This window comes from Mus caroli, unplaced genomic scaffold (assembly GCF_978045245.1).
Source record: "Mus caroli unplaced genomic scaffold, Mus_caroli_1 scaffold_10, whole genome shotgun sequence".
NCBI lineage: Eukaryota > Metazoa > Chordata > Mammalia > Rodentia > Muridae > Mus > Mus caroli.
This window is the reverse complement of record NW_028227265.1, coordinates 61,869,900-61,882,112: the sequence shown is the minus strand read 5'-3', so window position 1 is coordinate 61,882,112 and position 12,213 is coordinate 61,869,900. Positions and strand designations below refer to the sequence as shown.

Below are 12,213 nucleotides of genomic sequence, written 5' to 3'. Positions count from 1 at the left end.
TAGTATTTCCAATAAAGTCTACACAAAAATGTCAATCCTATCCATATAACAAGCAATTTTAGCATATTTAGTACTTAGTACTATATAATTCAGGCATATATATTTTGTGTGTGTACATATGTGTGTGTGTTTATTGTAGATAATTAAACATTAAAAAAGGGATTGCTGAACAAGTCAGCCATGTTATCACAACTGCAAGGTATTTACATAATCTACAAGAATACTCAAAAACCAGTATAAACAAGAAACCGTTGCTGACATAATCATTATACTTAAAGCCGAGAGTAAAGAACAACACTGGATTTGTCTGGACCAATAGATACATCATGTTTTTTCTTAGCCTATTAAATGGGGCTTAACTGTAACTCTGTGAATTTTGAAAACCTTGATGATGTTTTATTTCTACAATTGCTTCTTGGTTACCTGCTAAGCCTTCAGTTAAATCTGATTAATGGTAACCAGCCTAGTCACCAATGATACAGAAGCATTGACTAACCACATCTTCCTCATTGCTAATGCCTGCTCAAATGGTACAAAACTTAAAACATATAATAAGACTATTGGTACTTGGTATTGTGGTATTTGGTGACAGAAAAGTGTTGCTGCATGTAATGAGGAGCTGCCTACTACAGGTTGTTCTATTAGTATTCATTCCATCACCTTATTAGTGAAAACAGCAGGATGAAGAAGGGTCCATACCAATGCATTTGCAGAGCATCATTATTTACAGGAAAGACTCACAAAACCAAGCCAAAAACAAAAAAACAAAATAAAAAAGAAGCTCAAATCAATTAATCTTCCCAGTTAGCTCTTCCCTGTAGAAAGCACGTGGACAAGCTGGCTTTAGCATTTCTTAGGAAGTCATGCTGCTGTGTTGCTGTTAGAGCACAATGGTACAGAAGAGAAGGGAAATGGCTCATTAGTTTCCCCCACAGGGTTACTCTGGCATTGGAGCAGGTAGGAGATGGTGATGGCCTATGCAGTGTAGCAGTAAGGAAAAGGATGAAGCAAACACTAGAAAGAACTCACTCATCTTCTGAATGATTCAGCCTCAGAATGGCCATGCTAACCAGTCACACACAGACTAGAATAGATCAGGCAATTATGATGCAAGAGAATCTACATCCAGAATTATGGACACTTACCACCTAGAAGGAAAGTTTATTTTTAAAATGTATCCATGGGGAAAAATAAGGAAAAAAACACATTTTCAGATGGTTAGTTCTTATGATAGCAACTATACACTCCACAGATTTATACTAGTATGCACTGCATAATAGAGAAAACTATTACAAAAAAGCCTGAACACTTGACAGCCCTAAGCATACAATACAGACTTTTACCTACCACCGAAAACACAATCCAGGTAAGTGAGCTAGAGAGTTACAGTAGTTACAACTCCCTCTTTTTATATCAATTACTTGCTACGCTAGACAACTGCTAACTATCTGTATTTGGGACAACTAAAGGCAACATTAAGATATCTTTCATTCCAGGTGTCAAAGGAATGTAATTATTTGTTTGCTTGCTTCTCTTTGCTTAGCAGTGCACCTCTATGTAGCCCTTGCTAGCCTCAAACTCTCAATGCTCCTACCTCAATTTCCCAGCTCCTGAGATTCCAAGAGTGTGCCACATGATCAGTACATGCTGCTTTATTGGATTGTCTGCCTCAAGAGGTCTGAAGCTGAGATTAGACAGAGGGTCTAGCCCTCATGACTGTGCAGCTATGGTGACAGACCAAGATATCCACAGTGTGTCTGCATTCAACAACAGCAGGTGATTTGAATAAAAATTAGACCTCACATCCATACTTGCTGCTTTATTTCAAATTATTATGAGCAGTAAGATGTATGCTTAACTCAAAGTATTATTAAAACATTAATAGCTATTTTAAAGCAATCCAGGACTTAATAGACATAAATCTCTCAAAATTAACAACTTTTTCAGACATCGTTTGATAACCTCAACATGTTTCAACAAGAATGAAATATTAGCACATTTTTCCATTATCAGACATTTCTTAAAGGATGATAAATACACAACCATTTTATGCTGATGGGACTTCAAAAACATCTATATGAAGAGACTTCTTTATGCTGGAACACCACTGGATAGGTCAATGCTACATGGGCACATCTATCTTTGAATTGACCATTTTTAACAAAAAATAGGAGGTACCTATCATCACAGAACTCATAGAACCATGTTGTAAATGAGCCTCCTGTCTGTCCATAGGAAGGGAGCAGACAACCCATTGCCTGGTCTTCCACTTAGCCACGTGGAGAAATGCTGGACTCAAACACTTCAAGATGCTCACTTAGGGAACTGCAATACCTTCACTTCTGTGTGATGTTATTACACTATTATCCAAGAAGTCTTCATGAAAGTTCTAGCCTCTTGATGGGCATGATTTCTGCTACGTGTCTCCAATCCACCAAATTATTATAAATCATACTTCAAAAATTGCAAAAGGGAACTTCTGAGTACTTTCAGATTTGTTAAGATTATATTAACAGTATAATCTATTATTTAATTTCCCCTTCTCTTGGCTGCTGGGGGAACCCTTTCTCCACCCTAGACCTCTGATGATAGCTAGTTAAGCTTAGAGGTCCCACAGAGCTCGACACTAGCTTCTTTACAGAGGAGCTCTGTAGTATCAAGAGAACTGTGTGAACTCCTGGAAAACTGAAACATAGTTGCTGTATAGTAGTCATTTTCACATAGCTTCTAAGATCACAAGTAAAATATATTATGTCAAGGGCGGATATATTCAATTACATAAAAGCTTGACTTTTTCCCTCGAAAACACATGAAACTAGAATTTTGTTATAAATAAATATAGATTAGTTTATATTTACTTAAAATATTCTCATTTTCTCAAAGATGAAGGTAATAATTAAAATGATAAAAAATCGTTTCTATTACAGGTTTATAAATTATAAATTTATGAAGTATATACTTTATTTTAAACAGGTGATGAGATAGTTTTGTGATGGATTTTAATTGATATTTTAGCTAGTTAACAAAACAGGTGAGTTGAAGAATTCAGAAAAGACTAAATTGTTTTCCCTATTAAAACTTAAATGCCAATTTCTGACATTATCCTTCCAACATTATGTATCAACCACTAGAATAGCTAGCTAAGAGATGATAAAAGAAAACCTCAAACAAGTAAAACTTCTGTCTGCCATCTGGTGGAGAAAGATAATACAGAATACACACATTAAAACCATTCTAGGCACCTATGGAGAAACAGCTGGGTTTTTAGATTCCTCTTTGTGCATCCCATGTGTGATGAATGGGGTGTTTCTCTTTTGAGACAATGTATTACATTTATCTACTTGCTATGGGAATGCTCTATAGAATAAGGCAAGGGGGAGCAGAGGAAAATATGTATAACCACAAAGCTGTGATGCTGCAGCTCAGGAGAGACAACATCATAGGCACACACTTACATGGCCATGCAGATCTGTGTTGAGCAGCATCATAGCACAGGTGAGGCAATGAACTCCATCTGCAAAAAAAAAAAGGGCCTACTGTTAACATAGCACATTACAAAGGCCTTAAAAACACAGTGCTGTACTAGACAGAAATTTGTTTAGAAAGCATACATGAATGAGTTAAATTATAAACTTCCAATGTGCAAAGTTGAACTCTTCTATTGATAAATTAGTAGCAGCTCTCTGATGAGCAATTTGGCATTACACGTACAAAGACTGAAGCAGTGTCCTTTAACACAGAAACTCGGCTGGGGCTTTACACTAAAAAAACAATTAAGGATCTACATGAGTACAAAAACAGAGACAAACATTGTTCATTATGAGACATAGATGACTCTCCAGAAACAAAACTATAATATTGAGGACATTAGGAATGTTATACAGGAACATAGGCTAAAGTGAGAGATGCTTGAGAATCAAGATGAGACATATACTGTGTGCACTAGGATTCTATTAAATGTAAATATTTCTAGAAGAATCCATCAAAATATCTGGATCACAAAACATTTCTTTTGACCTATATTTTCTCAATTTTCTGTAGCTTACGGTATCAAGCTGAAAATAAATCATTTAATATTTAAAATATGCAGATAAAAGACGTTTTTGCAACACTATTTAAAGGCCACATTTAGATAAGAGGTTTTTGCCCCTGGTATGTCATAGATGAAGCAAAAAGTAAAACACTGAAATGTTCTGGGAGGATTAAAAATTAAATATTCAGGAAAAATGTGGTCAAAGCCTGAAATATTTCATACTTAAATGGAATTTTCATTTTCATCTTACTTTATACAGTAAAATAAAAAGTATACATAGCTAAACATCTTATCTACAAATATCAGAGTTAGCTTTTCTCTTTACTAATTCTTAACCCAAGTATAACAAACAAATAAAAATAGTTTTAGATAAAGTGAAAACCATATTAACATATGCCAAATGTATTGGAAAGACAGCTTGCTTTCAAAACCAAATCTTTTACTTTAGTAGGTGGTTTCCCTTCTATGTCATTTATATGCCCAGAAGCATATTTATTCATTCCACTTGCTTCTCATACATTCAAAACTAACTCCTGGGATTACTGTAAAAGGCAGTGGCCAACATTCAAACTCCCCCATGGAAAATGATGTACAGACACCCCCCACAGGCCTCACTGCATGCAAGCATGCTAACATCTTCCTACACCTGCAAGTATAATGGAAACAACCCTCTTCCATTCCCTAGCTTCTCTAGTTGGTGCTGACCTGGTGATATAAATGGTCCAAATAGTACCAGTTTACACACAAGGATGTGATATTGATGACCACTAGCTGCAGCCTGAGGGAGTGGACTGAACAGGGACATTGCTAACTGGCAGTCTCTATTCTTCTATTTCCTAGAAATTTACTCCAGAATTAATACAGTTTTGAGAAACTTCCCACTTAAAAGTAAATATGCTTCACTTAAAACTTGAGATTATTCATGACTACAGCATTTTAAATGGAAACAGACTCTCCTTTTGGGTAGAACTGGTGCTGAAAACAGTTAAATATGACTTTACACTGTAAAAACAGTGCCGCAAACAAACTCATATTTCATTAAAGCCGCAAGTGAAAGGCAGCTATAAAGATTTTGATTAATATCAAAACAAGAGCACCAAAGATTCATCAAAGCTGCAATGAGATATATAAATATACAAAACATATCACTGAGCTAAACACACATGGATTTCAAGAATTATAGGGATAGCAATATAAGAAGTAAGACCACCAGTACTGTATTATAAACTGCTTTGCTCACAAAATCCCTGAGTGGGCAAAGCTGAGCATAGAAAGACAACAAAAATAAAGTACATTGTTATACTATAAATTTTTAAAAGAATAAAAATAATTATGAAAACAAAAAATATGTTGTCATTAAACCCTCCTAGAAAGATGATATGAAAAAACAAAAATGAAAGGAGAATATCAGGAAATGAAACTAATGATTTCAACTTGCATTTACATAAACAAATGAGGAGGTAAATTAAATATAACTTATTTTTTACAATAAAATACATTTTTAGGATAAGGAAAATAACCACAAATAAAATTGCAAGCTTTCCATTAGATTACCTTTTGAGGTGATAGTGTCTGGATTACAAGAAAAATATCTATTTGAAAAATGCATTAGCACTCTCTCACGTTCCTGGGTCTCTCCCACGAGAGAAAATGCTTTTAAAAAACACCTGAGAAAGAATCATAAAGGAGAGAAATGTTTAAGACATTTACATTGTTATATTGACAATTAACTTAGAGAAATGTAAAGAATTAATTATACAACACCCTAAATCATTTCTCCTTATTACCTAAAAAATTTACTAGGTGGCTACTCAATAAGCAAATTGATATTTAAATGCAATAAAAAAATGTGCAGAGGAGCGATGTCTCAGCAGGTCAAAGCTTGCCGCTCAAGCCTGAGGACCTGAGTGCAGATTTCCCATGAGAAGCACCTACACTCCCAGAACTCCTGCAGAGAAGTGAGTTCAAGACAGAAGAATTGCTCAGAAGTTCACAGGCCAGCTATCTGGAGGACTCAACATAGCAACTGAAACAAAAATGGAGGCCTGCCTCAAAAACAATGTGGAAACCAAGAAGTATCAAAACTGCCCTCTAATCGCCATGTTTGCTGTAGCACATGCATACCTGTATTTACCCAAACACTTCAAATACTATACCTACCTACACACAGACATACACAGACACAACACACACACACACTAATAAAATAATCTATGAAGTATGTGAGGGTAAGACCAGGCCAGGCTAATAGATTAAGAAAGCCTGAGTACCACCAGTGATTTCCAATCACAACTGTCAAATAGTTGATCTTAATAGATCAATCAAAAAGTTAAAAAAAGAAACATTACTGACTCAATGTATAATCATACGAGCTATGTGCTAAAATCGCACATTATCAGGGTTCTTAAGTCAGGTAATCTCCACATTCGGACTTCTAAAATGGCAGGTGCACTGCTTCATACACAGCCGACTTGTGTTAATTTATTTTGCCTATTCTCACAACATCATTGATAGATACATGCGAAGGAAATTGGGAAATAAAACCTTAAGCTATTCCTTATATCAAGCAATAGGTTACATACAAAAATCATTTAATTTTTTTAGGAATTCTTACTACCTTAAAATTTTTGTAATAAACTTGATTTTTATGAAAATCTTGTTTCCTTTCTTACTAGAGATTTGTAATTCATTATTGTAAAGCACACTAATCACTATTTTTTGTAACTTTTGACATAACACATAACAGCACAGAGCAAAGATTTAAACCATTCCTTCATCTTAGATGTTTTCATTACCTAACAAGAACACCCTGCACACTGTTCTAATACGACCACCGTCACTTCAGAGCCGGGTTGTTGTTATCTGAGTATAAGATTAAAGGATTATACTAGATGATCAGAGTGCTTTGAGGTTCCTAAGATTAAATGCTCACCAGGGGCTCTGTCCCATAGCTCAAGTGTTGAAAGTGGGTATTGGTGTGCCTTCATTTAAAACACTCAGCCTAAAGGAGACACAGCAATCTGTTTCACAGATGCACCCTTTAGATTCTACTCATTGAGTTATTTTTATCCCATTCAAGAGTTTAATAACAAAATGTCATCTGAAAATATTTTGTATTTACTACATTAACTAAATACTTCAGGGACAAAGGCCTCTAATTTCATAGTCAGTAAACGATCATCTTTTTAACTGACAACAGAACTTATTCAACAGAACTGAAAGTAGGGTCTCAAGGAGGAATGTAGGTGCCCATGTTGACTGCAGTAGTACTCACAATAGATAAAACGTGGATTGCTAGTGGGTGAGACAACAGTGCTCATTCTATCCAGCAGAGTATGAGCTCAGTAAGAAGAGAAGGAAATCCTGTTGTAAATTACAACACACAGGAACTCTGAGACCATCTTACCTAACAAGCTCCCCAACGCTTTACTGTAATAGAACATTAAAAGGCAACCCTCAATAGAGCCAGATTTGCTTTCAGGCCATCCCTCAGCACGCTATGTGGACTCAACCTTCCTACTACATGCTGGGTATCAGTTCATGCTTATTTCATGGTTTCTTTACTCTCTGTTATTATACTCATGACATTTTTCCTATTCTTTGTTTAGGATCCGGATTATCATTCAAACTCACAAAGCAAATGGAATTGGGGTGAAAAGTCAGGCTCTAACCAGGAGATACTGCTTCCTCCGCTAAGAAGTCATGACTTGGAGGTGATGAAGAACAGAAGGAATGTTTCATCATACCTGAGAGACTGATCCAGCGTCATCCCTGTGAAATCAAAAAACTTCAGATACTCTTCTGCAACTAGCTTGCTAAATTCATTGCTATAAGGAAACAGAGTAGAGTTTATTGAACTGACAAGTATTTTAAAAAGAAGAAAAAAAAAAGCACAGGATAGAAAGTTCAGCCAAATACCAAACTCATGAACATACTTTTTGCCTAGGTGTTTTGCAACGTCCGATCTCTTGAATCTGTCGAGATGATACAAGCGTTTGGCCAGTCTTTTAGCTGCCTCCACATTGCTGTTAGTCCCATTGCTGAGACTTTCTGTGGTCTCCTTCTCCAGAATGTCAGTGCTCCCCATTTCAGAACCAGCATCGAGTCGTGATGTTTTCCCCTCAGCAAAACAACGGTCCCTACTTTAAAAACAAAGAAAGATAAAAGGAAATATGTTTGTATGGCCAAAAATAAAGAATGGATGAAATCATCTTGACAATGTAAAATCAACGATATAAAATTATTTTCAATAACACTGTTTTCTATTTAAATATTTGACAAAAATTATTCTAGTACTATATTTTGAAAACACTATAAAAATAATTGCCTAAGCCAGTGGTTCTCAATTCTACTAATACTGCAACCCTTTAATACAGTTCCTCTTGTTGTGGTGGTCCTAACATTAAAATTATGTTCATTGCTACTTCTTAGCTATAATTTTGGTTGTTATGAATTGTAATGTAACTCTCTGTGTTTTCAGATGGTCTTAGGTGACCTAGGAAAGGGTTGTTCAACACCCCCAAGGGGTAATAACACATAGGTTGTGAATCTCTGGCCTAAGCCCTAAAAAAATGGCTTAACATTTTTAAATAGTGAGAGCACCAAGTTCCTTTATATCAATTTTATCTATCGATATGTACCATATTGGTAAATAAAACAGAAATGTAAATCATAATATATTTAAAATTTCATTTTATATAACACAAGTAATATATTTTTACCAAAAAACAATTCCTAAAATAATATAAAATTCAATGATTTACATTTTTTACAAATTGATGGCTAGCTTTTAGATGACAACAGGACTCTCAGAACCACCTGTTGTTCAAACCTCTTGTTTTGAATGAAGTATTTCGAGAAAAATCTGTCGTCACACAGATACTTAAGGACAAGATTTTATTTTATGATCCTTTTGGAGTAACTGTGATAACACAAATAATTAAGATATATCATAGTTTTTTGAAAGCCAGTTGCAACATAGAACTTACATAGGCCTGAGCTATTAAGTCAGACTGCCTTTACATCTATCCACCTATGTGAAAATTTGTTCCCGTCATGTCAACTTACTTGCTCCTAGTGGAGACCACAGGGGAACTCCAGCATACAAAACAGAAGAAGACCAAACCCATACTAACTATCTTCACCTTTAAGTCAAATTGCAAACCATTATCAATTGCAAACAATGAGCTAATCAGAAATTGACTATACAAATCAGGATTCATGATGTTTCTTAAACAAAAACGTCACCTTCAATTTCCAACAGAAAATGCATACCAATAACAACAAAGTGCTTTCTTATAATGGTCATTTCATGAAAATGATTATCAATTTTTTTAACCCTGAACCTACCTAGAAAGCTAAAACTGTCAATCATTTTCTGAAAACCTGTATATTTAATTAATTAGAGCATAGCTATATAAACTCTTAGAAATTTCATAGTAAGGAAATTAATAGATTTTTGCCACATAAGTAGTAGAATGTACATTATATACCCCAAGAACAATGTTGGTTACAATCAAGTAAGTTACAGGCACACATGCAAAAACATATATGTATACACATACATGTGTGTGAACACACACACACATATACACACATTCTTTTGAATATTACAATAATGTACTAAAAACAAGTGCCAAAAGAAAGAATTTTCTTTACCAGCACATTACTAATAACTGTTAATTTCTCAGCATGTCCATGACTTTTCTTTTTTAATTAATCACTTCATGCAAGCAACTGATTCTAATTACTTGACATATTCCAACAGATTGATTTTGTTCAAATCCAATTACAAAATTGAACCAACTACTAATAAAACTCTGGCTGTTTTTTCTCACGGTCCTCATGTCACACTTCTGCTTCTTCCTTCTTCCTCTTGCCCAACCTAGCTCACCTCACTTTGTCTTCTTCATGAGGGCAGGAAAGATGTCTTTTAGAGTCTCTGTAATTAGACTTTTCAGCATCTTCTTTTGGAACAAGAAACAAGTAACATCGTAAGCCATCACAACATGATGGCCTTAATGCACACTTACCAGTAGCAGTAGATGAGACACATTATAATACCCATGACAACTGCTAAGACATGTCTGCGCCACACATCTTACAGAGCCTGCTCCTCCTTCCTGTTCTTCACTTTAGCTCCAGTTCTACTCATCTACCCAGCCTTCCAAGGACCTGACTAACTGTGAGGTCATGTTACTGTGACCTCACATTCTCAGCCCTGTTTACTGTTGGAGTTTCTGTAATGCTTTTACAGCCCCATAAAAACAAGAGCCAGAACACACGAGCCACTGTGTTGGATGGGAATAAAAGACAAAGCAGCCCTGCCTTGTTCACACTTGATAGAGCAGATTGTATGGTCCCTCGAGGGAGATAACACTCATTCTTCTTTCCTAAATCCACAAACAGGGTTCCTCTGGTCTGTTGAGTACTAGATGTTTTCAGTAGTTAGATATCTCCTTTCCAGCTTTATTCCCCTTCTTGTCTTCGAGATCTCATAATAGTAAGATCTCTACCAATTACTTCAGTGTCCCCACCCCTGTATTCTAGGAAATACTTCAATGGGGCCTTTATTTCCCACAGCCAAGTAACTATGGCAACTCTCAACAATCCACATCAGATCATGGAGTCTGATCACTATGCCTTCATAGAGCATTTGTATTTTAACAGATTATTAGATTTTCCAAATAAAAGTAGCAAAATGCCCAGGTGTCTTAAGTTTCAGGTAAGTACGAAACAGTGTTTCATGTATACATCTCTAGCATCTCTATCAAATACTGAGAGATTAATTTTTTTTAAATCATTGTTTATCTGAAACTCAAGATTAACTGGGAATTCTTTATTTTATCTGGCAACACTATTTCCTAAAAAGCGTCTTCACACTGCAGGAATGGTGTTCCTACTGCTGGTTTCACAATGATACCTCTGTGTATGTGCTGACTTGCTCTTGTAACTTCATATTTCTATTTTTCTGTTGTTTGCTCAAGACTTTCAGTTGCCTACAATGAACTGGGTCTTCTCTAATGCCCTCAGGGTACAAGTGGAAACCCTTTTCCATACATTTTTGTTGTTCTCTCCTAGTCAGACGACCACCACTAGAATTATGACTACTTTACCCAACTCCTACTCAAGACAAAAACTCTTATCCCGGGGTAAGATACACAAACCCCAACACAAGCAGGAAACAACTCTTCTAGAGATATTTTCTACCTTGTTTGAGAACTTTGAATCTATGGAGTACAGCCTCGAGACGCATGTTTATCTTTGATTGTATTTTCTTTACGTAAATATCCCAAGTAACTGAACCATTGCCTGTCTATCATAAGAAACTTGGTAAACATTTTCTTGAATCAGTGAGGACATGTATATCACCAGATGGCTAGCAGTAGCGACTGCTTATGATACACAGCATGAAGATGGGTCCTAGAGCCCAAGCTTCCCTATATATAAAACATGTTCTCCTCGGCCCCTTTCCTAAGACTCTTGCTTGGGTGAACAACATGTATGCAGCACTTAGCTGAGTGACTGCCCAACAGTGAGTGCCCAACCAGTGTTAGACTGTCTCAGGTGAACAGTATACTAGAGGTGTTATTGTTGTGGGTGGATGGCAGTTCTGAGTGATTTGTTGTTTATATGAGTTCCTATGAGGACTGAATTCTGTATTGTCTCTGCAGGCCTAGGAAACAAATGATGTAAACAACCATGACATTTTCTTTCTCAGAGGCAGTTTGTGGTTCATGATTTTGCATGTACTTCACAATGCTCTTAAAACTCTTGTTTTATGACTTTCCTTACTACCAAGAAAACTGCTTTGAGCCTGTTGGTTTGTTGCCCCTGTGCCTACCTATTCTGTGAACCTGAAGATGTCAAAGTGGTCCTATTACAGCTGAAGCCATTGCTAGCCACCGTCTGAGGGTTCTTCTCACTTGCCTTTGCTAGACAACGTATGGAAGGTAATGTATCTGTCACCCACTGATGTCACTTTTTTCACAGTCATAAATTAGAAAGTGTAAGCCACATGTCATTGTTGGTAACAGACTTTAGAAGACATTGGAGGAACCTAATGAGCAGACTGCTACAGACATTACATCCTCCTATTGAGTCATTTCAGCCTAGTGTAGTGATGAGAACACAGACTGTAACTGACTGACAGTAGCAGCAACTGAGAATCAGGAGTTATG

The 12,213-nt window shown here is 36.1% G+C and overlaps 1 protein-coding gene across 10 annotated transcripts in view; it reads right to left on the bottom strand.

Annotated features, from left to right (window-relative positions):
* Window positions 1-12,213, bottom strand: part of Psd3 (pleckstrin and Sec7 domain containing 3) — a 527,712-nt gene that overhangs the window by 200,094 nt on the left and 315,405 nt on the right. For 7 of the 10 annotated variants that reach the window (XM_029480436.2, XM_029480439.2, XM_085843937.1 and 4 more), the window contains 4 exons: window positions 7,969-8,175; window positions 7,780-7,860; window positions 5,588-5,700; window positions 3,454-3,514 (listed from right to left, as the gene is read on the bottom strand). In XM_029480436.2, coding sequence (XP_029336296.1) covers window positions 3,454-3,514; window positions 5,588-5,700; window positions 7,780-7,860; window positions 7,969-8,175 — 462 coding nt within the window. Of the gene's footprint in view, window positions 1-3,453; window positions 3,515-5,587; window positions 5,701-7,779; window positions 7,861-7,968; window positions 8,176-10,065; window positions 10,346-12,213 lie in introns of those variants that run through there. The other 3 variants (XM_029480437.2, XM_085843935.1, XM_021169304.3) reach the window with 2 other exon arrangements.